This window comes from Gopherus flavomarginatus, chromosome 1 (genome assembly GCF_025201925.1).
Source record: "Gopherus flavomarginatus isolate rGopFla2 chromosome 1, rGopFla2.mat.asm, whole genome shotgun sequence".
Lineage (NCBI taxonomy): Eukaryota > Metazoa > Chordata > Testudines > Testudinidae > Gopherus > Gopherus flavomarginatus.
The window spans coordinates 275,258,918-275,286,444 of NC_066617.1; the positions used below are offsets into that span (position 1 = coordinate 275,258,918).

The window sequence follows — 27,527 nt, forward strand, 5'->3', positions numbered from 1 at the left end:
ATCTCTCGTGTTATGGAAAAGGGTAAATACAACCATTCAATTAATCTGCTTTATACCATTTACTGTTTTATTTATTTCTAGGAAATCTCCTTCTACTCTTCACATTGCCAACTAAAGAGTCCTAGTCTTTAACTATATATATAAGCTCCACTTCATATTTCTGTTGCCTTTGTTGTGCTTTATTTATTTATTTGTTACATCTTTTTTAAGATGAAGTAGCAAAACCGAACTGTCTTTTGAAGAAGCCTGGCAATGCATTTAGGTTATTAGAAATAACGAGACATTCAGGGAGTTAAGACATACGATAATGTCAAATGGGAACACAATAAAGTGATCAATTAGTGTGTGTCAAAGGAAGAGAGATGAAAAAGCATACCTTGAGTTTAATATATTTTACATTTAAAAAGCACCAGGCCAAATCCGTAAGTCCTTGACTTTAAGTCAGGGAAACTCACTGAAGTCAGTCTGAGAGTGTTGTCTGAGGAAGGACTTCAGCATTTGGGCCCATATGTAAAATTTAATGTGCAGTCTTAATAAAAAATACCTTTGTGTTTTACTTCTTGCATTAGTGCATATTTAAAGCTGTTAATATGTTTTATTATATCAAACACATTCTTTTCTCTCTTATATTTCTCCCTTTTATTGCTTTTTCAGCTAAGATAACAAAATGTAACGAATAGGAAGAAAATTAGTATTGGACCTAAAATAATGTGTCAAACTAGGAGATTCACACAGCCTCCTCTATTAGTTTAAGAGACATAAGAGTTAGATGACTACAACACAACCAAAAGTATATTCCACCTGATAATTTTCACTCTCTGATTCAGAGCAAAAGGGTGTAAACTGTTTATAGTCAATGTATTCCATTTCAGTATTAAATGCTGGAAGCTTAGATGGAATGCATTGTACAACAATAATAAAATGTTCACTCAGAGTGAAGAGATTTTCTAAGTCTAGTACATTGGGCAAGAAAATAGCCTGAGGACTCCCAGAAGAGTTTCAATCATGAGGGTCTCTGTGGAAATTTCTGCCAGTGGTCATACTGTGGTCCAACGTCTCTCCCTTTTACTCTAAAAAGGGATGTGGAGTGCAAGAAGAGATGATGAAAGATGTTCAGTGCTTATCTGTCCTACAAAAGTACATGTCATGCATGACAGATAGGATACCAAGAGCTTTCCCCAGGGCCTCTATTTCATATATTTTATGGAATGATAGCTTTCTTCCTTGAAGTTTACTTTAAGATCACCAGGACAAAAGTTTAAGTTTGGCTTCAGCCTTCTTTCTTTTGGATTGCGAGCCAAATGTCAAAGTAGCCACACACAATTGACAGAAAATATCACTAAAAATACTATTTTAGACTGGAAACTCAAAACTAAGGATCAAACTGAGTGAAAAACAAAGGTTCTTACCTCAGGCCCTCTTCACATGTACTGCTGGGCAGCATAATGCCTCCATGGCAACATAAAATTCACTTTAAAAATATTCAGTGGCAATATAATACAAAATTACCTATCAAGCTGGTAGATTTATAAAGTACTACACATTCATAGGATAAAATTACCAAATCGTAACAGAAGGAAAGCATGAATGGAAGACATAAAGCAATCATCCACTGCAGAAAGTCAACAATAAAGGATCTTAATTCAAATCGGAAACACACTTCCTCCAGCCCCAAATGAATAGAAACATAACATTTTTAGTCCCCAGTGACCAAGACTATGGCCAACAGGATTACTGTTAAAAGATGGAGAATTTCAAATAGCAATCAAATCCTAAATTTGACAAAATGAAATAGAAACTGTATTATTCCCTGTCCCTTATTAATTTTGTCTAAAGGAGGGAAAATGTTCAAAGGCACTTATCAAACACAAATAAGGGTAATTAGGTGCCCAACTCCTACAGAAAGTCAACGAAGTTGATGGGTGTTGAATGCTGAACTCCCTTTTGTGGCTTGGTAACTTCCCCATAAAGGTTTCTTTATTTCTACTGCCTTGAAAGCATTTACTACTGACATATACCTGTTAGCTGTGTGAAAAGCCTGGTTAGTGTCTAGCAGTGGAGTTACCCAGTAGTCCCTTTGTGACTTTTCAAATTTACAGTCAGACAAAGAAGAGGAAGGTTTCAGGCTGATTCTTCCCACAAAGGTCTTCTCATCATGTAAGGGACTTTCCTTTACATATCTTGCACTGCAGTGTAGAATCTGCCTATGAAATGCTTACCTCAGGATCTAACTACATATTTTTCTATTCTTCTGTCTAGATCACTCACTGTAGTAGTTGGGTGCAGGATACTAGATTAAATGTTGTATCATCTTTATATGAATTTTATCTGACCCTCTTTCAGTAGATTTTCTACAGTTTGTGTTTGGTAAAAGTTCTCAGGACAGAGACACAAATCTTCCTTTGAATTCCTTTTCATGGGAGGAAGACGCCTTTGCAGATACTTGTATTTTGCATTAAGCTATACAGGCTTGTAGATTTAGCATATTTCTTACCTGTTATCAGCACACCAAGCAGGTTTTCTCATCACTGAAAATGGTTTCACTCTGTCTACACTGATGGAGCTGCACCTGTTGCTGACAGTGGATACTGAATGTGAAAGATGATGCTTCAAAGAATTGATGCGTGAACTGATGCTGGTTATTGCTTGGTGAGTTACATAGCTCAGGGCCATTCACTGTAAAGGATCTGGGCTGCATTAGCCAGGGCTTGCCCTTTGATAGAAGTGCTCATGCAGGTAGATGCAGTCCCAAGGTAACTAGGACTCAGCCCACTTAAGATTTGGAAAAGTATGTAGAACAGATGTTGGCAACCTCTGGCACGTGGCTCGCTAGGGTAAGCACATTGGCGGACTGGGCCAGTTTGTTTACCTGCCACATTGGCAGGTTTGGCGGACCGTGGCTCCCACTGGCTGCTGTTCACCATCCCAGGCCAATGGGGATGGCGGGAAGCGCCATGGGCCGAGGGACGTGCTGGCCGTGGCTTCCTACCTCCTGCATTGGCCTGGGACAGTGAACCACCGCCAGTGGGAGCTGCGGTCCACCGAACCTGTCGACGCAGCAGATAAAAAACTGGCCTGGCCAGCCGGGGTGCTTACCCTGGTGAGCCATGTGCCAGAGGTTGCTGACCCCGGTGTAGAACATGACATTAAAGTGGGTCCTTATTTGGATGAGGAGTTCTGTGATGTTCTGTCACCTATTAGTCATACTCAAGAAGTGAGCTGCAGCTTTCATATGGCCTTCTCAATCAGCTCCAAGAATGAACTGCTACATGTGTGGATAAAATGTAACAAGTGTGAAAACTGCTAGCATACCTCATTGCATTGCCATCACCATAATGCTAATACTTTGTTTCAGAATGGACTGTGCATCTTTTATATTACCATAGTTGGGAAAGGGTCACAAGTACCTTCATTCTCGCTCTCATTTTTTTTTATTATTTAAATTATAGGTGGTGTGTTTAGTGATGCTGTGACTAGAGTGGAGCTGTTCTGTAAAAAAATATTAATACTGGATATTAAACTGGTTATTAGGATGTTTACTGTACAAATATATAGGTTTTGTTTAATAGGGGTCTGTGAGGAACAACAAATAGGAAGGAAAAGAAATGGATAAGCCACTTTTCCACAAACACTTGAGGGTTGGTGAGAGATAATGCCAGGACCGGTCTGTAAACACAGGATATCAAAAGAAGTCTAGTAAGTTTAAAAAGAAGATTCTCTCAACTCAGGAGGGAGTTATTCAGAAGAATCAGTCCAAGACACAGGTACCTGATGAGGTGTTTGAAGAAATTAGGTCTACCTAAGTTACCACTGGGGAATGGTAAGCTTTTAGGTAAGATATATCTGCATATAGAGTGCATGGCATTTTAAAATCCCCCTTCTCTAAAAGCTTTGTTTCACTTGCAAAAGAAACAAAATTGTTTTTTTCAGAAGGCTGTTTGATCATTGTATTTAGCACTGGTCACAGACCCAAAAAGGGAAGCACCACAGGTGCCTGAACTTCGTCCGACCCGCAGAATAAGTACAGTTGATAAACAGGGTATGACAGTCCATGGCCAGTCCAGGAATGGGAGAATTGCAAAATTCTGCCCCATGAGCAATAAAGGCAGAAGTCTTCAAACTTGAGGGGAAGGGGTTGCAGGGAGACCACAAAGGAAATGGAGGTGCAGCTAGCCCTGTCACCATGACAGATGTCTATAGCTGAGATAGCCCAAACTCTTCAATTTTAAAAGGTTATTTTCAGCTCCTTACACCTTACTCAAAGTTCTACTTTCTCATTTTCAATCTAGTACATTTTGTTCTCAGTCAGGAAGGGAATTCTTTCTGGATGTTAAAAAAAAAGTTGAGTCATCTTTATGCATAGAGAGAGAAAATGAAGATTTTGTGTTGTGAGGAAAAAATATGAGACAGTGCAATACACAGAAGGCAGTGATTTAAAAATCACAGACAAATCTCAACGTTGGCATTTCTTGACTTCTGAGTGCTTCATTTTGTACCTACATTGATATTTTAATATAGTTTTTTTTTAAATGGAATGTTATTTTTATATCAGAGATCACAGTCCAGAGTCCAGTCTCATTTGAGGTTAATGGAACCAATTCTGTACAGATGCTTGCACAAATGAGATTTGAATCTGGTCCCATATGTATAATTTAGAATTAATCAGCACATCATTTAAACATAACCTAGGAAACCTGAATTCTTCAACTTCTAGCTGATGACTCTAGTAGCTAAGCTATAATAACGTCAACTGACATCCATTTCAACTCTAATTAATATTCTTGACAAGTAGAGTTTTAGACAAATCAGATATTTTCTTCAATAATGTGTTCTGTACAAACCTGAAGAGAGAAATATCTATTATTCTTTATGTTTCTGATCCGCATAAGAAATGTAATGAATTGCTTTTATCAAATCATGCTTAGAAAGCATTGCTTCTATTGGCCACCTCCTAAAATAGTTTAGATTGATGATCTCCAACTACAGTAGCTCTAAAAAGTCAGCATGTCACAAGATGATACAAGTCTCTGAGCATTGTTTAACCTTCAGACTTTTTAATTTCCTTCCACCCTCCATATAATTCTTCTGTAATTTTTTTTTACTGTCCTGTGCTAAAGCAGCAAAATTGTAAAGCTGCAGGAAGATTAATCACAGATGTGGTCCAGAATGCCCAAATCTGGCAATGTCAGCGGGAGAGACACTAGTGAGCAATGGGTGAGCTTTGGCTCTCATTGTTGCTTATCACATTTCCTCATTCTGGGAACTATGAAGAATCTCTGCACCTCATCTTTAGCTTAGCATTTGAAATGCCACACCAAGATCTTTTATAGTAGTATAAAGTTAATCTGAAATCTTGAAAAGATTGGTTTAGATGTGCACTTCTCAGTAATACCGGATAGAGCTTCAGAGTAATGTTGCTTTGTGGTAGTGAATATTTTTGTAATGGTTTGTGTTAGTATTTTATGAGATGGTCAGCCTGATATGGTTTGTGCTTTAGTTCTTTATATGTGTGCAGAAGTTTCCTATATAACTTAACTACTGAGCATTTTCTGTGCCGTAAGGGTGAAGTACACTATGAGCCAAGTAAGGGGGTTGTACAGACACAATCAGGTTCATCAGCTGAGTAGTTTTTACTTTTAGAAGATGCTATTAAGCATCATGACTTGGGGATGAAGGGCTGCTGCAAGTTTCAAGACTTGGTAGTGTATAATCAAAGAATATAGATAGCCAGCCAGCTAGCCAGCCAATGATCTCCAGTTTATCGATGTAAATTAACTTCAGCAGATGTAATCGAGATTTATACTGCGGTAAAAGAGATCAGAATAGACTTGAGACTGTAAAGGGAATGGAGAAGAATTATTAAAAAGTGGAGAATCAGTGTAATCTATTGCAATTCAGACCAGAATCATTCGTACTGTGTGTGGAAGCAAAAAGGGAGCTAAGACATCATTTCCAGGTCTATCATTTCAAGGTAAAACATCTTGATCTGGAACTTTAGACAATTATTTATATATCAATATGCTTTTAAATCTTTTCCAACTATTAAAGTTCACGTTTAGGCAGGAATCTTCCTTGATACATGTGTGCTACCTGAAAATTCTAACTCTAAGAGAAATAAATAATAAATACACTAGAAAAGTGAATGTGACCAGTGAAAGAAAGACTGCACAAATGCTATATATAGATAATTAATATTCTTGAGAATATGCATCTGGAAATATGCAACATATTATGATGTGTTCTATCCAGAGCCTAGAACAACCCTAATGAAACAAGATAGTAGCCTAGATTCTCTCCTGCACCTATCTGTTGAAAGGAGGAAGGGGCAGTCAGAGAGCTAGTTATAGCTCCCCAGTTCACAAGTCGGCTCTACAACAATGTAAGTTACAGCAGTCTAAGAATTTTATGCCCCTGGAGAGCACCCCACACCGGGTGGGGAGTATCCCCAGCCGGGCAAATTCTGGCCCTTTTCCACTACCTGAGTGGCACAGAAGAGCTGAAAGAGGGAGAAGAAACTGACCCATTCATGTAATTCTCTAATGTCAATGATTGGAAAGACAAACGACAAATTACTGTAAACAAAACAAACCAACTCAAACAAAAATCACACAAATAGACATAAAGGCCCTGCCAGTTAGTGATGGCTGTTCTGAAATTAACGAACAGAACTAGGGGACTATGGTCTAGTAGAAATCAGTGGAAATATCTCATGGTTGTCCACTCTATATCTCTTTCCCTAACAGAGGATCTCTTTTCAGCTAATGCAGTTAAAATATACATTACAGGTAGCACTTTATCACTCCTCAAAATCACATATTCCAACATTAAAGCACTATTGTTTTGGTTCTTAATTACCCTGGCTTATCAGCATGTCATATTTGTACTCCCCTCCCCACAATAATTACATTCTGAGTAAGTCTGACATTCAATATTGACCTTTATTTATAGCTCTCACAAACTGGTGAATGTTTATTTATAAACCATGAAAAGCAGAGTTTGTGAGATTGATTCAGTGTATTTAAAAAGCAATGGCCTGGCATTCTGTAAATAGAATTAATCACTAACAATTATTAGAGACTATTTTTCACTACTAATCCAGGACTTTATCTTATAATTGTATTACTGGATTTGTTTCACTCTGCCCATACATCAGAAGGTTTAGTAAGAAGCCTGCTATCAATATAATTTAATAACATTCAGGAGAAAAAATGTTTTAATAACTTTAAAAATAAGGCAGAGGTATAATTGACCTCAGGTGCTTGGAAAAGTTTTCAAATCATTATTTTTTTACATTAGATGTTAATTTAAATATTTAAATCCATTCATAGTACTAAGATGTCAGCTACTGTGTCATACTGCTCTGATATACATGCTCATAATAATACACCTCACTTTCTTGAGAAGGCCTCCCTGGGCCAAGCTCAGCAGTGACTTAACTGGTGCTAAGTTCCACATCAGGTATGGAGGGGCTAGAAATGAGAGTATGGTCTGGTCGACACCAATGAGGTAAGTCGATCTAAGTTACGCTAGATAAGTTCTGTATGCTATGTAACTTAAGATGATATAGCTTAGATTGACTCCCAGCGTTGTCTATGCTGTGATGTCTACAGGAGATGCTCTCCCATCAACATAGCTTCTTCCTCTCAGAGAGGTGGAGTACTGAAGTCGACAGGAGAGCACTCTTCCATTACTTATCACTTCTTTACCAGACCCACTAAATCAACACCACTGCATCGATTGCAGCAATGCCGATTTAACCGGTAGTGAAGACAAGCCCTATGTGAGTGTAAATGGCAAAATCATAGAAAGAGCAGAGTGGGCCTGATTCTCCTGATTCTCTTACTCTAGTGTAAATCAGGAGTAATGCCACTGAAGTCAGTAGAGTCTACAGCAAAGTAAAACAAGTGGATGGTAAGTAAATACCCCAGAGGGCATGCAAGCAAGAGTAATTTGCACCAATTTGGTATTCACAGGGGTCAAATTCAGTTCCAAAGCCAAAAGCAGTTGCAACTGCTACACCAGGGAGAATTTGGAGTGATGCAATGAGAGTGGGGTGAGGGAAGGAAGTTGCTTAATCTTACACCCTTCTATTAAATACTCTTTCTACTGTGCTCAAGCCTTCTGATCTTCAGTGCAAAGCTTCCCATGTTGCATGCTTAGAGAATACCAAAACAGTGCTAGTCATACTTACTTTGCTGCTTGTTAGAACTGAACAGACAATGATTCCTGACAAAAAAAACTTCGTGACAAAAATAAAAACAGAATAGTTTTCATCAAACCCTTTTTGGAATTTGGGAGTTTTGACGTTCCTGGATTTTTTTTCCAGAAAATTTCTGCTTAGTCAAACTACCATTTTCTGTTGAAAAGTGTTTGGCCAACTGTTCTGTTTGCACCAACTTGCATTTCCTTTCTGGATAATTTCCATCCAGCTGGGAATTTAGACCATCATTTAAGTCATCCTTGAATTTAGCCTCTTTCAATGGGAACTGTATCTGCTTCCATCAAGCTGCATTTGGCTAAAAGCTCTCCTTGTATTTAATGAAAAAAAATATCTCATGTGTTCCAGAGTTATTCCAATTACTGGAGGTCAGGCATGTAGAAGTGTTAGAAAGAACATTTTCTGAAACAATCATGGACTTTGTGAGCTCCTGAACAGTCAGAAGGATTCTCCAAAGGCTATTCTTAAACATCATTTGCCCCCAAAACGCCTTCTTCTATTATCAAAGTATTTCATCCAACAATAAAAGATCAAAAATACCATTATGGTCACAGAGAATGTTTAATCAACACATGGGCAATAATAAAGGGTGCAAATAGTTAATTCTCTTTTACCTGTAAAGCAAGAGAAGTCCAGAAGGATGTTGACAAACTTGAGGAATTTTGTCACATGTCTGGGAATAAGCCAGGTGATAGGAGCATTACTAATGCTGTCACTACCAGGTGCTACCACTTAACATTTTGCACTGGATTAGAAATGGTCAGGACATAATTGTTTTCCCTATTTTTTTTCAAACCCCCCACCCCCGAAAAAAATATTTACATCATTTACTTCAAAAAAATGTTGTTGAAATGTATCAGGTTTTCATCAAAAGACTAAATACTGATTTTTTTCTGTTTTAAAATGGTAACACACAACAGAAGAGCTTTATAGTCTACCTCCTTAGTACAGAAAGTTTGTCTACAATCCCTTCAGTTATTTCTGAAGCTATGAACAGGTGAATAAATATATCTATAAATATATTTACTTTTCTCACTAGGAAAAACCCGCCTTTGCTATAGGGCAGATAACTAAAGCAGGAGAAATCTCAACTTTTAACACTGCATTCATAGGTCTAACAGCCTGACCCACTTCCACTGAGGGCAGTTGAAAGACTGACAATGCCTTCAGTGTGAGATGTGCAATCCCTTAATGCACAGTAAATGCTTTGCTAAATTTTAAATTTATTGGTTTAAAAATAAAAAAGAAAGAAAAGCTACATATATTTGAAAATGTCAGATGGGGCATGGGCTGTTGAAAATTCTGTTCAAGTGCAAGCTACACACTTTAAGATGGACGCTGTGCACGTATGTCCGTGTCCAGTAGAACTGTTCAAAAACTATAAAAATTGTTCAATGAAAAAGGACACACACACACACACACACACACACACACACACACACACACACACTGCCTACCAGCTCTATTGTGCAGCTAACTGGCTTCAGGATTTTACAGGGTATAAAGTGAAGCTTCCTGCAGCTCCCGAACTGTGGCCACTGGGAGCTGCAAGTGGCCGTACCTGCAGACACTCAGGTAAACACAGCATCTCACGGCCCGCCAGGGGCTTACCCTGAACAAGCCGTGAATCAAGTTTGGGAACCCTTGGAGCAATCTTACACTTTCCTTGAAGCAATGGCATTAGAGAAGAAAGTACCCCTGTGACACCAGATGGGGCAGTTTCATCACAGCCTTGTAGCAAGACCCACCAACTCCCTTTTACCTGATGGAACAGAGGAGCCTGAAAATGTGAGTACTAGGCCCAAAAAATGTTGCTACTAACTTTCTCTTTAGGAATAATCCCTGTTAAATTATGTTTGAGATGGAGGCTAAATTTTGTCATATTAGAGTCTGGCACTGCGCCGGATAAAGGAGATTTCACTGAGTTACGGAACACTAAACGAATTCAAAATGTCAGTTCAGCTTGTGATATTACTGAAAAGAGAATTCTGTGCCCAACCAGGACAAACATTTTTGAAAAAGTGTCACTTCTCTTTCTCATTTCTTTTGGGTTAAGCAGATGTGACTTTTCTGTCACTGTGTCTTGTGATGTGACAGCACAGTTAAAATTAAATTCAAGCCCGACGTGGATAACTTTCAAAACAACAACACAAATACATTTCTCTATCTTTCCTTTTGTAAGTGTGTGTGGGGGGAGGGAGAAGGTAAAGCTATGTGCTCACTTTGAGGAATGGTGGCTGCAAGTTTTAAGTGATGTACAAAAAGAAAGATTTGCTGTGTCTGACTGCAGATACACCAACTTTAAAAATATTCAGTTCTGACAAAACCAGAAGAATATGGAAGTCAAAACCAGCACATTGCTCCCAAGTGTTAATATTAATTGACGTGGACACAGCAGCAAAATGAGGACAGACGGATGCATGGAATTAAGCAGCAGGCCACAACATTTATTAAACTTTAACACAGGAGAGGATGCTACCCACCCATCACCCACATTCTCCTATACCCGTGTAGGGATTACAGGACTCGTTACCATATAGCCCATAACATGGGGTGGTTCTCTTCAGCTTATCCCCTGGAACTCAGCTCTCTCTGAGTCCTAGCACTCTCCCCCTCATAAGGGGGAGAGACGGTGCAGCAGTGGCCCGCAAAGACCACAAGGTCTCACTCTATCACTTGAGCTCAAGATTCATCCCTAAAATCCCAGGTCTTTCACCTCTGGGAATCGTTCATTTTATTCTCTTAACTGCACTAGAAACTGGCCAGAAGTTGTGATGAATAAACAACTCCACCCCAGTTGGGTACTAAGTGCATTCCTACTGAAGCATTGTGTCTCAAAGGTGCTGCGAAGAAAGCACAAAATTCTTTGATCTTCTGCCAATTGGCTCATGGGAGAAGCCACAGCCAGCACATTCCTCGCCTGCACCGCTTCCTGACGCCCCCATTGGCCTGGGATGGCGAACTGTGGCCAGTGGGAGTCACGGTCCACCGAACCTGCCGATGTGGCAGGTAAACAAACTGGCCCGGCTGGCCAGGATGCTTACCCTAGTGAGCCACGTGCCAGAGGTTGCCGACCCCTGCACTAGTATATGCACACCTCTCCAGGAGGGTGGTTTCAAAGAGTTGATAACAGGAGGAAATAAGTTAGCTTCCCCCTCCTCTTAAAAGAGTTGCATAGAGTTCCACAGTAACACATACACAATCACATTTTTAATACAATGGACTCCAAAGATATTAAACCTAATTCAGTAAAGTTCATTCAGGATATTGCAGGAAATTGTCAGTCTGTTCCAACCCACCACCTGAAAATGCTCATATATATTAGTTCAAACTGGATTCATGAGAGAGCAGCAGACAAAGAAAGGACTTTTGGATAAATAACCTGAGTTTAAACTGACTCAGGGTCTGTGTTTTGATCCAGAAAATGACAGGGACCTCTATCTAAAGGAGGGCCCAAGTCTTCCTGGAGGTTTGGAAGGACTGGAACTTCTAGAGCCCTGTAAGACTGATGGATAACATCTGGTAAGCTTATTAGCACGCATGTAGGAACTTTTTTTTAATATATGTTTTTTCTGTAATGTTTTTACCTTAAGAATAAATGTGCTTGCTTAGAAGGAGCTCTGTGGTAACTTATGATTGTGGGCAATACACTGGTCATAGGCTTTGCAGGGAAAAGAAAGTGCAGGCAGTGGCCTGTTTACACAGTTTGACTTGCTGTGGATATCACACTGTAATCCATGGTGCTGTTCAGCCTTAAACCACCAGCCAGAGGGAAGGAGGGAGTCCCAGGTCTTCACCCAAGGGAGGTGACAACTAGGGGCTAGGAACCTAAAGGGGTGCTCTTGGTGGGCCACGGAGTGGGAATACAGATGCAATTGAGATGCAATTGCTCTGAAACTGTGACAGTATCTATCTAGGTTTTAATACTACACTGAACCATGCTTTTTGAGCATACTATAAGTTTAAGCAAAATATTAATTCTTTTACATTTTAATAGGACATCTGAAACAAAATCTTGACTAAAATGCTCCTGATTTCTCCTTGATAGCAATTCTTTGTAATCTGCTTCTCAATTTATGTTGAAGTGGACTTTAACAAAAAAAGTTGAAGAAAAGTATCTAGAAATGGAAATGTAGTGCGCTCTTTGCAATATGAAGATTTGTTCAAGTACTTGAGTCCATTATTCTTCATTATTGTTATCATTATCATCATCCAGTCAGATAATTCCATTAGAAGGCCAAAATTTCATGTTGCCCAGTAGTAAGAATAAAACATAATGGGAAATAATTAAAGAACCTAAATTTAAAACATATGTGCACATTCCTTCATATGTAATATACATAGAAAGAGCATGCACAAATATTTAGACTTCATGTGTATGTAAATGTATACACAAATGCACAAGGTGGTGAGGTAATATCTTTTACTGCACCAAATTTTGTTGGTGAGAGAGACAAGCTTTCGAGCCACACAGAGCTCCTCCACAAATCTGGGAAAGGATCTCTCCCACCAGCAGAAGATGGTCCAATAAAATATATTACCTCATTCCCTTTTGTCTCTCTAATATCATGGGACAAACACAGCTACAACGACACTGAATACACACACATTCAACTACATTAATGAATAGTACTCTGTGTATATGTGTGTGTGTGCGCGCTCATGCATATGTAATTACATAACACATAAACTATGGTAAGAGAACATTAAAGTTGCAAAGTCAAGCACTAAAAAGTTAGGAAATTCTTGAATTAATTCAACTCCCTTTTCTGTAGCATTATGGTACTATCTTTAATTAGACGACCACATGCGATTTTTCAGGCAGTCCTCATTCAATGCATAAGATGGACGGTGCCTCAGTTCCCATCTCTAAAATAGGAGTAATATCACCCCCTCACTTCAGAAGATTGTTGTGAAGATTAATTAAATTATGTCTGGAAAGCACCCAGATTCTATAGTACTGAGCACCACAGAAGAAACCATTAGGAAATTACTAATTATGCCTTAAGAACAAGATGGCTCTCACTTTTGGAATTTGCTTTTTGTTTCTCAGAGCCAAAATGTGGGCCTACAATTTGCAACCAAGCCAGAGAAGTCATTTACAATTTGTTCAAGGCTTTAACACACTTATAACACAGTTAAGGTCCCGACAACATGACAGATTGAAAACATGATATAACCAGGTCAGGGAACAATTTGCCCCTCTAACTTGATTTTAACAATAATATAGAAAGTCCCTTTAGCTGTATTCCAGATGCTGTGTAGGAGACAGCTCATTATTCTGGCAGATCTCTGGCACCCAACTACAACTGTGGGGTTTATCTGACTGACCCAGATGGATTATATTTTGTGTATATTTTTTATTATGTAGTTTAATTATGTTAGGCCCTCAGAAGCTAGGATCATCATAAATATTTAAATAAATAACTAAAACAAATAAATATAATTCCAACTGTTCTCTGGAACAGATTAAGCTCCCTAGATATTACTAGTGGGCCTTTTCCTCATCCAAATATAACTAAACTACCTTGCCTATGTGTTGGAGAAGATACCAGTCACTCAGCTGCAGTCCTGATGAGGGTTGCCAGCCTCACAATTCCAGGCCGACTGCATTCGTATTAGTTACACTTAAATCCCTGGTCTGAAATGCCACCTGACCATAGTTTTTGCACTACTAATGACAACTGCTACATCATTCTAAACAGCAATAAATATTGACCCTCCTTGCATTCTAAATAAAAGACAACCCTTTCCAGTATTGCTGTCACTTTAGTAGACTCCAAAGGAGGAAAATGGCAATAGTTATTCACCTTGACGAACATCACTTACTTATAAACAAGGGATAGGTACATATTCAGAATTCATGTCTCAAGTAAAAAAACACAAACACAAGTGCAAACATAAAAACGCCTCATTTAGGTTACCTTGGATACTCTGTTTGCAACTTCTCTGCCTACAGTCAGCCCCTGAACAAAGGTCCGTGCAGCAATGAAAGCTCTAGTCACTTGAATCTTCAGTTTCCTGGGTACATCTCCAAATGGTTTCAGCTGGTCTGTGTATTTGCTTACACACTCCAGATAGTCCTCAGTGAAATGATATTGGGGATTTATGAGCTGGAACATTCGTTCCAATAGTCGAGCCCAGAAATCATTCAGCATCTCCTCCAAATTTACATTGCCTCCTGTATAGTATCGTTTCAGTTCTGTGAAGAGGTCCTGGAACACTTCTGAATTCTGCATGTACAGCATTCCATACGTTCGTACAAACATATCATTTAAGGATTTTTCTGCATTCTCCAAAAGTTCTCGGAAAAATTCTGCAGAGAAAATAAAAAGGTATATACAGAACAAAATTAATAAAATGCCAATGGCATGTTTCTTGCCTTCATGATGGTATTGCCTTCACGATGGTATTACCTTTAGCAAAATTTGCTCAAGTAAATGTTGTTGCCATTTGCATCTTTAATAGAAAAAGGCAGTTATTTAAATTGGAAATAGGTTCATTTAAGAGCAATGAAAAATGGAAAGCATATTGTATTCTCCACAGAGGTTAAAAAGAAACTTTAAATCCATAACTCTAAATTGTAAATATGCATTTGAGAGAGCTGCAATGAAAATTATTCCATTATTTAAACCAGGCATCTCAAACTCAAATCATCATGGTGGCCACATGAAGACTAGTACAATGGCCTGAGGGCCGCATCACTGAAACCTTCTCATATAACGATACAAAAGTATAGTCAAAAATGAAGAAAATTAATAGTAATATAGTATGCTATTTAAAGTCAATGTATTAACCTTTTAAAAACTGTAACGAGAAGAGGGGTGGGAGCTTGGCAGCTGGTGGAGTTGACGCCTATGGCAGGCCGCAGGAAATAACTCCGTGGGCCTCATGCATTTTTGAGACCCCTGATTTAAACCTAGCAATCCCTGCCACTTGCCAAACTCTCAGTAGTGAACAGCCAATGTCCCGAATCTTGTGTACTAAACAAGAAACCATTAATGTAATGAGATGACTAGAATTACAGCAACAACGGAAAATGCAAGTAATGAAATCTTGTATTTTATTCTATTGAGGTTCTTCACTCATCACTATGATGTCTGATCTCCATGGTATCTTATAATTTACTTTCAGCTTTCAAAAGTTCTTAAAAGGTTTGAACTGAGATATATTGGAGCCTGATCCTACAAGCTGTCCACTCACAGAAGCCCTTTAAACAATAATACTAGCCTGAGTAAAAAGATGTTGCTATTGTCAATAATTTAATGCTATTCTGAAGCACTGTGTTGGCATTTTGGCCAGTGTTTTTCAAACAGCCTGCTGACTGCAACATTGTACAGATTGCAGTGTCTGGGATACCATGTTAGCAGCGGGCTTGTTTACCTATTCTTTCCTTTGATAACTAAGTTTACTGCTCATCAGTTTATTTATCCAGCCTCGAGCCATAGTCTGTTCAAAGTCTTGACTTCAGGATTTTATGTTGATTGGAAAATGAGGCAATGGAAGGAACCCTCAGCAGCCATCTCTGGCATCTCTCTGGCACATGAGCTCAGGAGGACATTGGGAGGAGGTAAGTTAGACTAGGTTCTCTGTTACTGGTTATCCACCTTACACCACCACCACGATACTTATTCTGGGAAATTACATTAGAGTGATTCTCTTAAGACTTCCCTTAAAACATTGTCAGTGGAATTCAACACCACTACCCTCTGGTTTTACGTTTGAGTTCAGGTCCCTCACTTCATGCACTCTCTTTATAAATCTCCATGGCTTGCAATGAACTCCCTAAACACAAACTCTGAAAGGCCAGGAGGTAGATTTCCCCAAGTTGTTTGGTGGAAAAGGAATAGCAAACTGCCTCCATTGGGGTTTTCTTCACTTGCATGATCACAAAGCACTTTCAGAAGGTGTTGAATGGAGTCAATGGGGCTACTGAGGCTTTAACAAAACATTTAGAATAACATATTGTATGGATCAAACATTAGTTGGAAGGGGAAAAAAATTACAAATGCACCCATCTATACAAACATGACAGTACAGAAGATATACAAATTTAACATAAGTGCACATGAGGAAGGAACTATGTTAGTAATGGTAGGAATGAAAGTTAATTGCTGCAAGTTGCTTACTAGGATGTAATAATTATGTTATTGTGCATTGACTCAATAATTATGCCATCCCACAATTGTGTATTGACCTGGATAAAGCCATCATCTCCACATCAAAGGAAAAGACTAAAAAGACTATCTGCCTGGTCTCTTTGGGCAGACGCATTCTTTGGAGAATATATGATCAAATCTTAAATTGGCAGGATGAGGCAAATAGGGACAGACACTAATTTGATAGGAAAAAGATTCTCTGCTAGGCAAGATATTCAGGTACTTTATACAGTACTTTGCAATGTAAGCTCTTAAGGTAACATTTTCAAAAGTGCTTAAATGTCAGGACACTAAATAAAACAGGTGGTGTTTAAAATTTTAGCCATTATCTACAGTGCTGAGTGACGCTTTGAATACTATTTGTCTAGGCAAGTATGTTTTCATAGAATCATAGAACTGGAAGGGAACTTAAGATGTCATCTAGTCCAGTCCTCTGCACTCATGACAGGATTAACAGGTGTTTGTCTAACCTGCTCTTAAAAGTCTCCAGTGATGGAGATTCCACAATCTACCTAGGCAATTTATTCCAGTGCTTAACTACCCTGACAGTTAGGAAGTTTTTCCTAATGTCCAACCTAAACCTCCCTTCCTGAAATTTAAGCCCATTGCTTCTTGTCCTGTCCTCAGAGGTTAGGAAGAACAATTTTTCTCCCTCCTCCTTGTAACAATCTTTTATGTACTTGAAAACTGTTATCATGTCCCCTCTCAGTCTTCTCATCCCAATTTTTTCAATCTTCCCTCATAAGTCATATTTTCTAGATCTTTAATCCTTTTTGCTGCTCTTCTCTGGGCTTTCTCCAATTTGTCCACATTTTTGCTGAAATGTGGCACCCAGAACTGGAAACAATAATTCAGTTGAGGCCTAATCAGCACGGAGTAGAGTGGAAGAATTACTTTTTGTGTCTTGCTTACAACACTCCTGCTAATAATCCTAGAATGATGTTCACTTTTTTGGCAACAGTGTTACACTGTTGACTCATATTGAGCTGTGGTCCACTATGACCTCCAGATCCCTTTCTGCAGTACTTCTGCCTAGGCCGTCAATTCCCATTTCATATATGTACAACTGATTGTTCCTTCCTAAGTGGAGTACTTTGCATTTGTCCTTATTGAATTTCATCCTCATTGGATTTTGTATCTATCATTTTCTTTTATGATTTTTTCTATATAATTCTGTATCTTGACAATACGTATCTGCTTCTGTTGAAGATATCTGATTTACTGTAGCTTGTTAGATGGCTCCATTATGTAATAGGCATTTCAAAGATAAACTGAATCTTGACAGCAAGGTAGGCAAGGACATAATTCATGGGAGATGAACTGAATGCCAGGAGCAAGGCCTCACATTCATGCCAAGCACTAGTAGCTGAAGATGTGGAAGCTGATCTTTGCTCACTGCTTGTGGAGCAGCAGAGGAGCCAATCCATGACCACAACTGGAATCTCATACCTGCCATAGTGCTCTTGGGAAGGGAATACTCAGTGGATACAGACAGTCATAGATTAATTAGATATACTTCCACCTCACATTTGTGCATCAAACCAATCCTTTCCCTCCCCCACCTCATAATTCCCTTTACAGCCAAGAAGGAGATTTGAGCTCTATAACATTCTCACAGTCTAGGTCTTAACCATGGCCTCTTCATGGCTTCTAGGGGCCTACCTAGAATTAGGAGAGCAGAATTTGTCCAATGATCACAGGTAATAGAGATTGTGACCTCTTATCCCAAAGAGTACAACTATATAACTAGTGAGGGCAATTGTGAGCCAGTAGGAAGGCTGAATAATATAGGAAGTGCAAGGCCTTGTTATAGTCATTTCTACAAAGCAGTTAGAAATCTTTGAGTGTTGAGAGGCCAGCAGGGTTCTGAAGGATAGATCCACAGAGAAGTGTTCAGGGACTTTTACAAACTATATTGTCCACTAATTCTGACTTTCCACTTTTAGTTGAAAAGGTATTTCAGCTTTGATCTGAGAAGTCTTAATACAACTGTCAGATCTGAACTATTCTCAACATCAGAGAGGTAGCCGTGTTAGTCTGGATCTGTGAAAGCAGCAAAGAGTCCTGTGGTACCTTATAGACTGACATATTGGAGCATGAGCTTTCGTGGGTGAATACCCACTTCGTCAGCTCCGACGAAGTGGGTATTCACCTACGAAAGCTCATGCTCCAATATGTCTGTTAGTCTATAAGGTGCCACAGGACTCTTTGCTGTTATCCATAACATGATTTTGCACATCTTGTATCTCTTTTCCTACTGCAATATTTGTGACTGCCTGTCTACAAACTCTGTTATGAAGCTTGTGTGTTCCCAATTTAGGACTGGTAATTAACATCAGCTGTAAGATTGAGGCCAGATTCTAGGCCCCCATCTAGATGTTTTTTCATTAATGAAACGCAAGCATCAAACCGGTGGTTCCAGGCCCCTTAAAATTCCCTTATATAAGATCTTGCATGTCATAAGGCTGCTGTAGTGGTTTCTCTGCCCGCCTCTCTCAATCCATTGTTAATAGTCTCAGTATTATCATAAGTGGTGTGGCAGAACCACCAGTGTTAAATTTGTATTATGACTTCTCTTGAAAAGTTCACCATTTTAAATCCTCTAAAATTAACATACCTAGTTGGACTTCTTTGAAAGTTGGTGTGACTCAGCAAGGTACATGGTAGGTTTAGTGACCCAGATTTGGGACCTTTTGAGCTAACAGTTGTGGAGATATAAGCCCAGCAAAATAGTCATTTTTTCAAGAAGTTTCTAGTTTTTTGGAATTTTTTTGCATGCAGAGTTAGAGATAAAACTATTGATGTGATATGGGTCAAAATGATCTCATCTTGTTGAGTTTTATCCAAGATACTGCAGGCACTCACTACATTTTGGAAGAACTAAAACTGAGAACAATATTTAAGAAAATGTACATTTTACAGTGCCCATGTGCCAATACAGAAAAACAGCTAAGTTTCCATTCTCACATTTTATATTAAAGCTTGACTCTTGTAAGTGCTTTATCATTTGAATGGTTAATTATATTGCTTTGAAATTTGGCGTGCCTTATGTGAGCTCAGGGTAGTGTTAATAATCCAAATTTGAGGTCATTTGCATGAAGGGTTCCTGAGTTACAGCCACCCATCAAAACAGTATCCTTTTTCTGTCTTGTACTATTAAACTGAGAGGTACTAATGACTTGATGAATCACTGACTTCCTTGAGACTGATGGCCGTGAACTCACCCTCAAATTAACATAATTAAGGATAAGTTAATTACAAAGCCCCACTTAGGACAGTTTTGGAGTGAGTGGATGCAGGCTGGTACACTTTGAGAGTCATAAATGGCAGTTTTATTTGGGGGGCAATACAATAAAAATATTTGGTAGAAAAATTGTACATATGACTGTTTCCAGGGAGAGGAAAGATATGGAGGATAAGGGTATGGAGGAGGAGGTGTATTGGGAAGAGGGGTTTGGGGCAGAGGGATTTTCGCACAATACAGCCAACTTGGTTGTGGCCTTTAGATACTTGCACAATCTAAATGTTAAATAACTGCAACTAACTCTACAAGCTTAAATTGCATTTTAGTCCAAATGTGAAACCAGGCTTATGAGATGCTATAGGAAAGCTAATATCTTTCAAACTGCCATGCATTTAATTTATTTTCAGCCTTCTACTGGGTCTCTGCACTTTGAAGGCCATTGTTGAGAATAAGTTATTATGCCACTTGAAAGTTAAACAATTTATTTTCTTTTGGCCTTGATAGGAAACAATATGCTTAGTTTAAGAGAGGCAATCTCACTATGATGACCAACTCACTCTGAGGTTAACAAAACAGTACAAAGCACAAAATTAGATCTCAGATTCAATTAAAGCAAATTTAACACCTTTTTTGCTTTCAAATGGAAAAAAAAAACCCACACTGGATTCATTTAAGGTTCAACAAAAATCTTAATCTGTAACTGTTCTGCACTGTAGTGAGGCACAGTGGCCTCTCTCTAAGCCTGAAGGGGAAGGATGACCACACATCCCCTGGTGGGCAAAGCCAGGTCAGGACCGCATCCCCATGCCGGAAGCAGAGTACAAGAGGTGGGCCCTCTAGTGCAGTTGCACCAGAGCCAGTGAAGCAGGCAGATGTCTCCGCCTTACTTCAGAACTCTGGACCAGGGACCAAGCTGTGCAGCACCCTGCCCTTGGAGGGGACCAACTGCGGTGAGGAGATACTGGGACTGCTGTCCACTGTTGACCTCGAGGAAATGGAAGACCCATAGACTAGTGTCGCAGCCCTAAGGTCTTTTTCCAACATGGTGTCTGTACGGCCAATTGCCGGTCATCTAAAGGTCACACTGGTACTGTGTGCAACACTGTAGTGCGGTGTGCAACATTAGAGTGCCGTGTGCATTTTCCCGCTCTTTTTCCTGGTCACCTAGAGGTCAGGCTGGTGTCGTGTGCAGTCTCTCGCTCTTCTGCCTGGTAACCCAGGGGTCAGGTTTGTGCTGTGTGCATAACACCAGCGTGCCGTGGGCAAAGGGGCCCAATCTGACCAGTCATAGTTCAGTTCAAAAGGTCAGATTAAGGTTGTGTGCAAAACTATGCTAGTGTGCTGGGTGCAGCTTCTAGCAGCTTCTAGTGTGCCATGTGCAAATCCTATCTGCGTAGGGGGCAACAGCTCGAAACCTGGAGGGCGTAGGAGCTAGGGACCAATCAGATCCTGACAAGTGTAAAAAGGGCCTTTGAATAAAACCATGCCTCGTGCCAGGATCTGTAGGAGTATCCACGTACTGACTGAAGGACCTGATCAACCCTTCGGCCAGGGGTCTCCTCCAGATATAGCCGGCTCGGGACGTGTCATTTTATTGCTTTTTCAACGTTATCTTCTACGGATTCGGTATGCTTCTGGTGTCTGTTCTGCTGGTCAGCTGCACCTGGAATACGGTACTTGCTTTCTAATTTTCTTTCCTGTGCTTTGCTTAGCCTCTTCTCTTTTCCCCTCTCTTACTTGGTACAAAATTCCATATATTGTTATCTGATGTAAAGTTGTGTATATATGGTATGTAAGAATTGAGTTGTTGTAATAACTACTATTGAAGTTAATTGGTGTATTCGATAATAGTATTTGGTTAGTGTGCACACAGTTTATCTTATTTGGTGTATTCATTTACCCTCTTTAAAGAACGATTAATTTTGAATCATTTGGTTCCTTGTTGATAAATGTAAATAGATTGCTTCAGGTTGTATTAAAGGTTTCTTGTTCCAATAGTACTGTTAGTTGATAAAAGTGCTCCTCCCTAGCCCACGTTGTGATTTGCTCCCTGTTAATAAACGGCCACTTGGTGTTTTGAGATTTACATTTGTCTGGTGTTGATTTTCCTCTCTCAATAAAAAAATTCACCGAACCTGCATTAGGGACGGACAACTAGAAACCCATGCCACGGAAGGGCAGTAGGAAGTAGCCATGGGGAAGCAGATATTAGTCCAGTTATAGTGCTGTGAGATGAGTCAGTGTGTTTTGGTAGGCTTCCCACTGACATAGTGGCAGGACCACCAACCACTTAGAGCCCTGGGCTGGGATCCAGTGGAGTAGGGTGGGTTCGGGTCCCCTTACCACCAACCCCACCCCTGGGGTAGCGACCTAGTCACTCTATGACAGAAGGTCGGCGCCTTACCTGTGGTTTGCCCCAGCAAAAATGCAGTGAGCTCCAGATAGTATTGTTTGCTGTCTGCCCTACCTAGGAGGCACTGGGCTATGGATTGCCCCCTACTCTGCCCCACCTGAGGGTCAAAGCTCAAGACTGTAGTCCCTGTCTGCCCTAGCCAGGAGGCTACACTACGGAGTGTTCATTACTCTGCCCTGCCCAAAAGGGCCTGGACTATAGACTGTTAATTATGTCTACATTGCCAGGATGCCAGGCTAATGATGACTTGGTACTTTGCCCCACCCAAAGGGATTGGGTGGTAGACTTTTAATTTTTGTCTGCCTAGCTAGGAATCTAGGCCAAAGATTGCTAATCTCTTATGATTTGACTGTTTGATGTAGTGAGGCAGGGTGGCCTCCCTCTGAGCCTGACAGGGAGGGAAGGCCACAGACCACTACAAGCACAATAAGTGCTACTGTATGTGATTGCTTTATTCCTTGACATAATTTTCACTTTTGCTTGTCTCAGGGATAATATTACAGCACAACACACTGAAGAACTATCATCTGTAGCCTATTTATTAGGTAAACAAAATTAGTTATGTGGGAGTTGACTATCTAATACCTTTTCCAGACTGTTTATTTCCCTTTATTTTCTATTCTAGCAGCAATTTAAGGATGAACATATCTGTCCGTAGACAAATACACAAAGTTGGAAACATATTATGTTTTGATCCATTAAAAAAATGGAAATATAGCCGCTTTTGGACAGAAAGAAATAATGGTCCATTTTATTCCATATGCTGCCTTTTCAAAGGCATCTTTTCTACTCAGGTGTCATTATAGCACAATTAGAGACGTGTGATTATGGGGTGTATCCAGCACACCCGATATGCATTGTAATGACAACCTGATAATATATGACATGAAATTGCAGTGGAAGGACTTTCCCAACCGGTCCTTGGTTCTGTTCACCCCAGCATGGCCACTGGGATGATCATGGGCTAAGCTTAAGAGCTTCCCCCGGTACTTAGTTGGAACCACCAACTGTTTTTGCGGCTGCCATTCTTCCCGGTGTCCACCAGAAAGAATTTCCTTGTATAAAAGTCCTTGGTCTATAACAAACCGGGATCGATTAGAAGAGCTGAGAGGCGGTGGGGTGCTCCGTGCCGCCGCCCAAGCTTTCTGAAGGCTGTCATCTGCTTTCTGCTCAGTCTGGAACTGTTCCCTTGAGGCTGGGGTTACCAGTTCTTCCTTAGACTGTGGACTTGGGCTTGGTCCCTCTGGAAGCGATGTAGGTGATGGGGTTGTTTCCGTTGCTGGTGAACCGCTCTCCGCTGGTGCACCTGAGGGTATTTCAGGCTCTGGCTGAGCCTTTTGGGTATGGCTGTCTTTTGCTTCTGCCAGTTCTGGCTCGCTGGCGCCCTCTGGCGTTGAGGTTGAAGATGTGGTTGCACTTGCTGGTGCTGGTTGCTGTTCCAGTTCCGGGCCTGGGACTGGAGATGCTGTGGCTGTTTCAGTGGTAGGCATGGAATCCGGGTCCACTACCTCTGTCTGGGTCTCTGGTAACACAGACGGGGCCTCTGTGGACGGTTCAGGAACAGGAATGGGTCTGGAAGCTTGCCTGGTTTGGCTACGTGTAACCATTCCCACTCTCTTGGCCCGCCTCACCTGGTTGGCCAAGTCTTCCCCCAGTAGCATGGGGATAGGATAATTGTCATAGACTGCAAAAGTCCACATTCCTGACCAGCCTTTGTACTGGACAGGCAGTTGAGCTGTAGGCAAGTCTACAGCTGGCGACATGAAGGGGTAAATTGTAACTTTGGCCTTTGGGTTGATGAATTTGGGGTCAACGAAGGATTGGTGGATAGCTGACACTTGTGCCCCCGTGTCTCTCCACGCAGTAACCTTCTTTCCGCCCACTCTCAAATTTTCCCTTCGCTCCAAGGGTATTTGAGAGGCATCCGGGCCTGGGGATCTTTGGTGTGATGGTGGTGTAATGAATTGCACTCGCATGGTGTTCTTGGGACACTTGGCCTTGATATGTCCCAGTTCATTACACTTAAAGCATCTTCCATCTGATGGGTCACTGGGCCGAGGTGAGTTACCGGAGACTGGTGAGGTTGAAGGGTAGGGTATCTGTGGCTTTACTTGGGTGGTATGTGGGGGTCTTTGGCTGTCCTCGGTTGTAGGGTTTATGGTCTGTGTGCCCCCTGGGGTAATCGTTCCCCTTGACAGTAGCTTTCTTGCTTTCTGCCAGTTCCATCCATTTGGCTCCAATCTCCCCCGCCTCAGCGATATCTTTGGGATTTCCATCTTGTATGTACCGTGTGATGTCCTCAGGAACACCATCCAAGAACTGCTCCATTTGTATGAGGAGGTTCAGTTCTTCCAAGGTTTGAATGTTGTTTCCTGTTATCCAGGCCTCATAGTTTTTTGCAATGTAGTAGGCGTGTTTGGGAAATGACACCTCGGGTTTCCACTTTTGGGTTCTGAAGCGCCGACGGGCATGATCTGGGGTTATCCCCATTCGGTATCTGGCCTTGGTTTGAAAAAGTTTATAGTCATTCATTTGAAGCTTAGGCATTTCAGCTGCCACCTCTGCTAAAGGTCCACTGAGCTGTGACCTCAATTTTACCATGTACTGGTCTTTGGGGATGTTGTACCCAAGACAGGCTCTTTTAAAATTTTCCAAGAAGGCCTCGGTGTCATCACCTGCCTTGTAGGTGGGAAATTTCCTGTGCTGTGGAGCAATATTTGGCGCCGGGTTGTTAGGGTTGGCTGGCACAGGCAGCCCAGCTTTTGCCAAGTCCAGTTCATGTTTTTTCTGTTTTTTCTTTTTTTTATTTTTTTTTGTTGTTTTTTCATTTTTTTTTGTTGTTTTTTCATTTCTTTTTGGTGTTCTTCCATGTCTCGGCGGTGGGCCGCCTCCTCTTCTTCTTGCTTTCTTCTGTGGGCCAACTTTTCTTCTGCTTGTTTCCTTCGGTAGGCTACCTCTTCTTCTTCTAGTTTTCTTTTGTGTGCTGCCTCTTGGGCTGCTTGTTCTCTTTGGTAGGCTGCCTGTTCTCTTTGGTAGGCTGCCTCTTTGATCTGTTCTTCTCTTTCTTTCATTTCCATCTCTTTTTGTTTTATTTCCAGTTGTCGCCTGTGTTCAGCTTCTTTGATTTGTTCTTCGGCCTCAATTTTTGCCTTAGAAGTCATGATTCCTGTTTTCTTGTGTTGGGGTGCCCTCCGGTGTTTATCTTCTGAACTGCAGGTTCTCTGTTGCCTCCTGAAGTCTGCCTAGCAACAGTGCCTTTAGCTAATTTTCCTTTTCTCTCTCTAGCTAATGTTCAATGAAGGGAAACCAGAAAAACCACTTTATTTGCATGCATATAAGTGCTGGTACTTGCCTCCTAATGGGAGGGCTATTGCATGACAAAAGACCCTCAACAGTTTGGTAATGGCTTCTTGCTTAACATGCAAGCCACAAACTGCCAGAGAGAGCAGAAAAAAAAAATTCTCTTTGGTTCCCTTTTAAAACCAAACTGTTTCTCTCTGCTAAAAAGCCCTTAGCAGAGAAGAGAAAAATATAATATTCCTACTGGCTTCTGGATTCTGTCTATATCCCACCGCTGCTACTCATATTATAACCTTAGTCCCAGTTTTGGACCTTAGCGTCCAAAATATGGGGGTTAGTATGAAAACCTCCAAGCTTAGTTACCAGCTTGGACCTGGTACCTGCTGCCACCACCCAAAAAATTAGAGTGTTTTGGGGCACTCTGGTCCCTCTGAAAAACCTTCCCTGGGGACCCCAAGACCCAAATCCCTTGAGTCTCACAACAAAGGGAAATAATCCTTTTTCCCTTCCCCCCTCCAGGTGCTTCTGGAGAGATACACAGACACAAGCTCTGTGAATCCAAACAGAGTGAATCTCCCTCTCTGTTCCCAATTCTGGAAACAAAAAGTACTTTCCTATTCCCCCAGAGGGAACGTAAAATCAGGCTAGCAATCCAACACACAGATCTTCCCGATTTCTTCCTCCCACCAATTCCCTGGTGAGTACAGACTCAATTTCCCTGAAGTAAAGAAAACTTCAACAGGTCTTAAAAGAAAGCTTTATATAAGAAGAAAGAAAAATACATACAAATGTGCTCTCAGTATTAAGATGATACAACACAGGGTCAATTGCTTAAAAGAATATTGAATAAACAGCCTTATTCAAAAAGAAGACAAATCAAAGCACTCCAGCACTTATATTCATGCAAATACCAAAGAAAAGAAACCATAGAACTTACTATCTGATCTCTTTGTTCTTACACTTAGAAACAGAAGACTAGAAAGTAGAAAGTACTTCTCCAAAGCTCAGAGAAAGCAGGCAGACTTACAAAAGACCTAGACACTCAATTCCCTCCACCCAAAGTTGAAAAAATTCGGTTTCCTGATTGGTCCTCTGGTCAGGTGCTTCAGGTGAAAGAGACATTAACCCTTAGCTATCTGTTTATGACACATGTACTCATATCTCGTTAGAGATCCTGAACAGAAAAATGTGTTTGTTTCTATTACCTTTTGTTGAAAATACTGCTCAGGACTGTATACTGATTTTACCTTTCACTGACTAGCACTGCTCAACACTTACTTGTATAAATGACTTTGCCTAAAAGATCTTCATTCCAATGTATCCCTATTGATGTTGGCTGGGATTTTCAAAGGAGTCTAAGGAATTTAGGCACTCAACTTCTATGGAAATCCCACTTAAAGTGAGCATCTGCCTCATGCATGCTTTTTATGCATGTTCACTAGAGTGTGAACTCAGTGGAAGTTGGGCACCTAACTCCTTAGGCTTCTTTAAAAATCTCAGCCACTATCATTACACTGATTACAAAAGTCAAGGTATCAGCCACAGACACTTATTTTTATGGCCTCCACAACAGCAATTGTCTTTTACTTAAAATAAATAAATAAAATAAATCCTAAATGAATTTGTTGCTCATGAAAGGGGACAGATTGACAATTATGACAACTGAAGTCCAAATTTTTCAGAAGGGATCACCTTTTGGGATGGAAAGGCAGTTCATTCAATCCATGTCCCCTTGACTACCCACAATGGTGTCAATTAGTGTCAGTTGCAACATGTCTGCTAGCAACTGGACTGAAACCATCAATGTATGTCTATTTTTGTCTATTTTCTATACATCCATTTTAGATTTAAAACAACCAAATTCTAACAATTTTATCTTTATATTAAAAAAAAAACCTACCTTATAAGGTTAAAAAACCTATTTGTTAGAAGTAGAGCATATTCCCGAAGTAGTTAAAACTTTCCCCACTTGTTGAGATGATGTTTGCATTTAGGTTAATTTGTGAACAAACTCCAGACATGGAGGTATAAATCCTTCAGCATTATTCATTATCATCTTGAATAATGAACTATAAATATCACTTTCTGTCCAGATTTTTGAAAGCACTCAGCACTCACAATTCAGGAAAGATTTTCAAAAAGTACTCATCTCTCATTGAGAATAATAAGGGCTGCTGGATGCTCCTTTGAAAA

General features: G+C 40.3%; 1 protein-coding gene across 2 annotated transcripts in view; it reads right to left on the bottom strand.

Moving 5' to 3' along the window:
- GPC6 (glypican 6) overlaps window positions 1-27,527 on the bottom strand; it is a 1,185,284-nt gene that overhangs the window by 470,132 nt on the left and 687,625 nt on the right. For both annotated transcript variants that reach the window (XM_050949026.1, XM_050949016.1), the window contains exon 3: window positions 14,143-14,534. In XM_050949026.1, coding sequence (XP_050804983.1) covers window positions 14,143-14,534 — 392 coding nt within the window. The remainder of the gene's footprint in view (window positions 1-14,142; window positions 14,535-27,527) is intronic.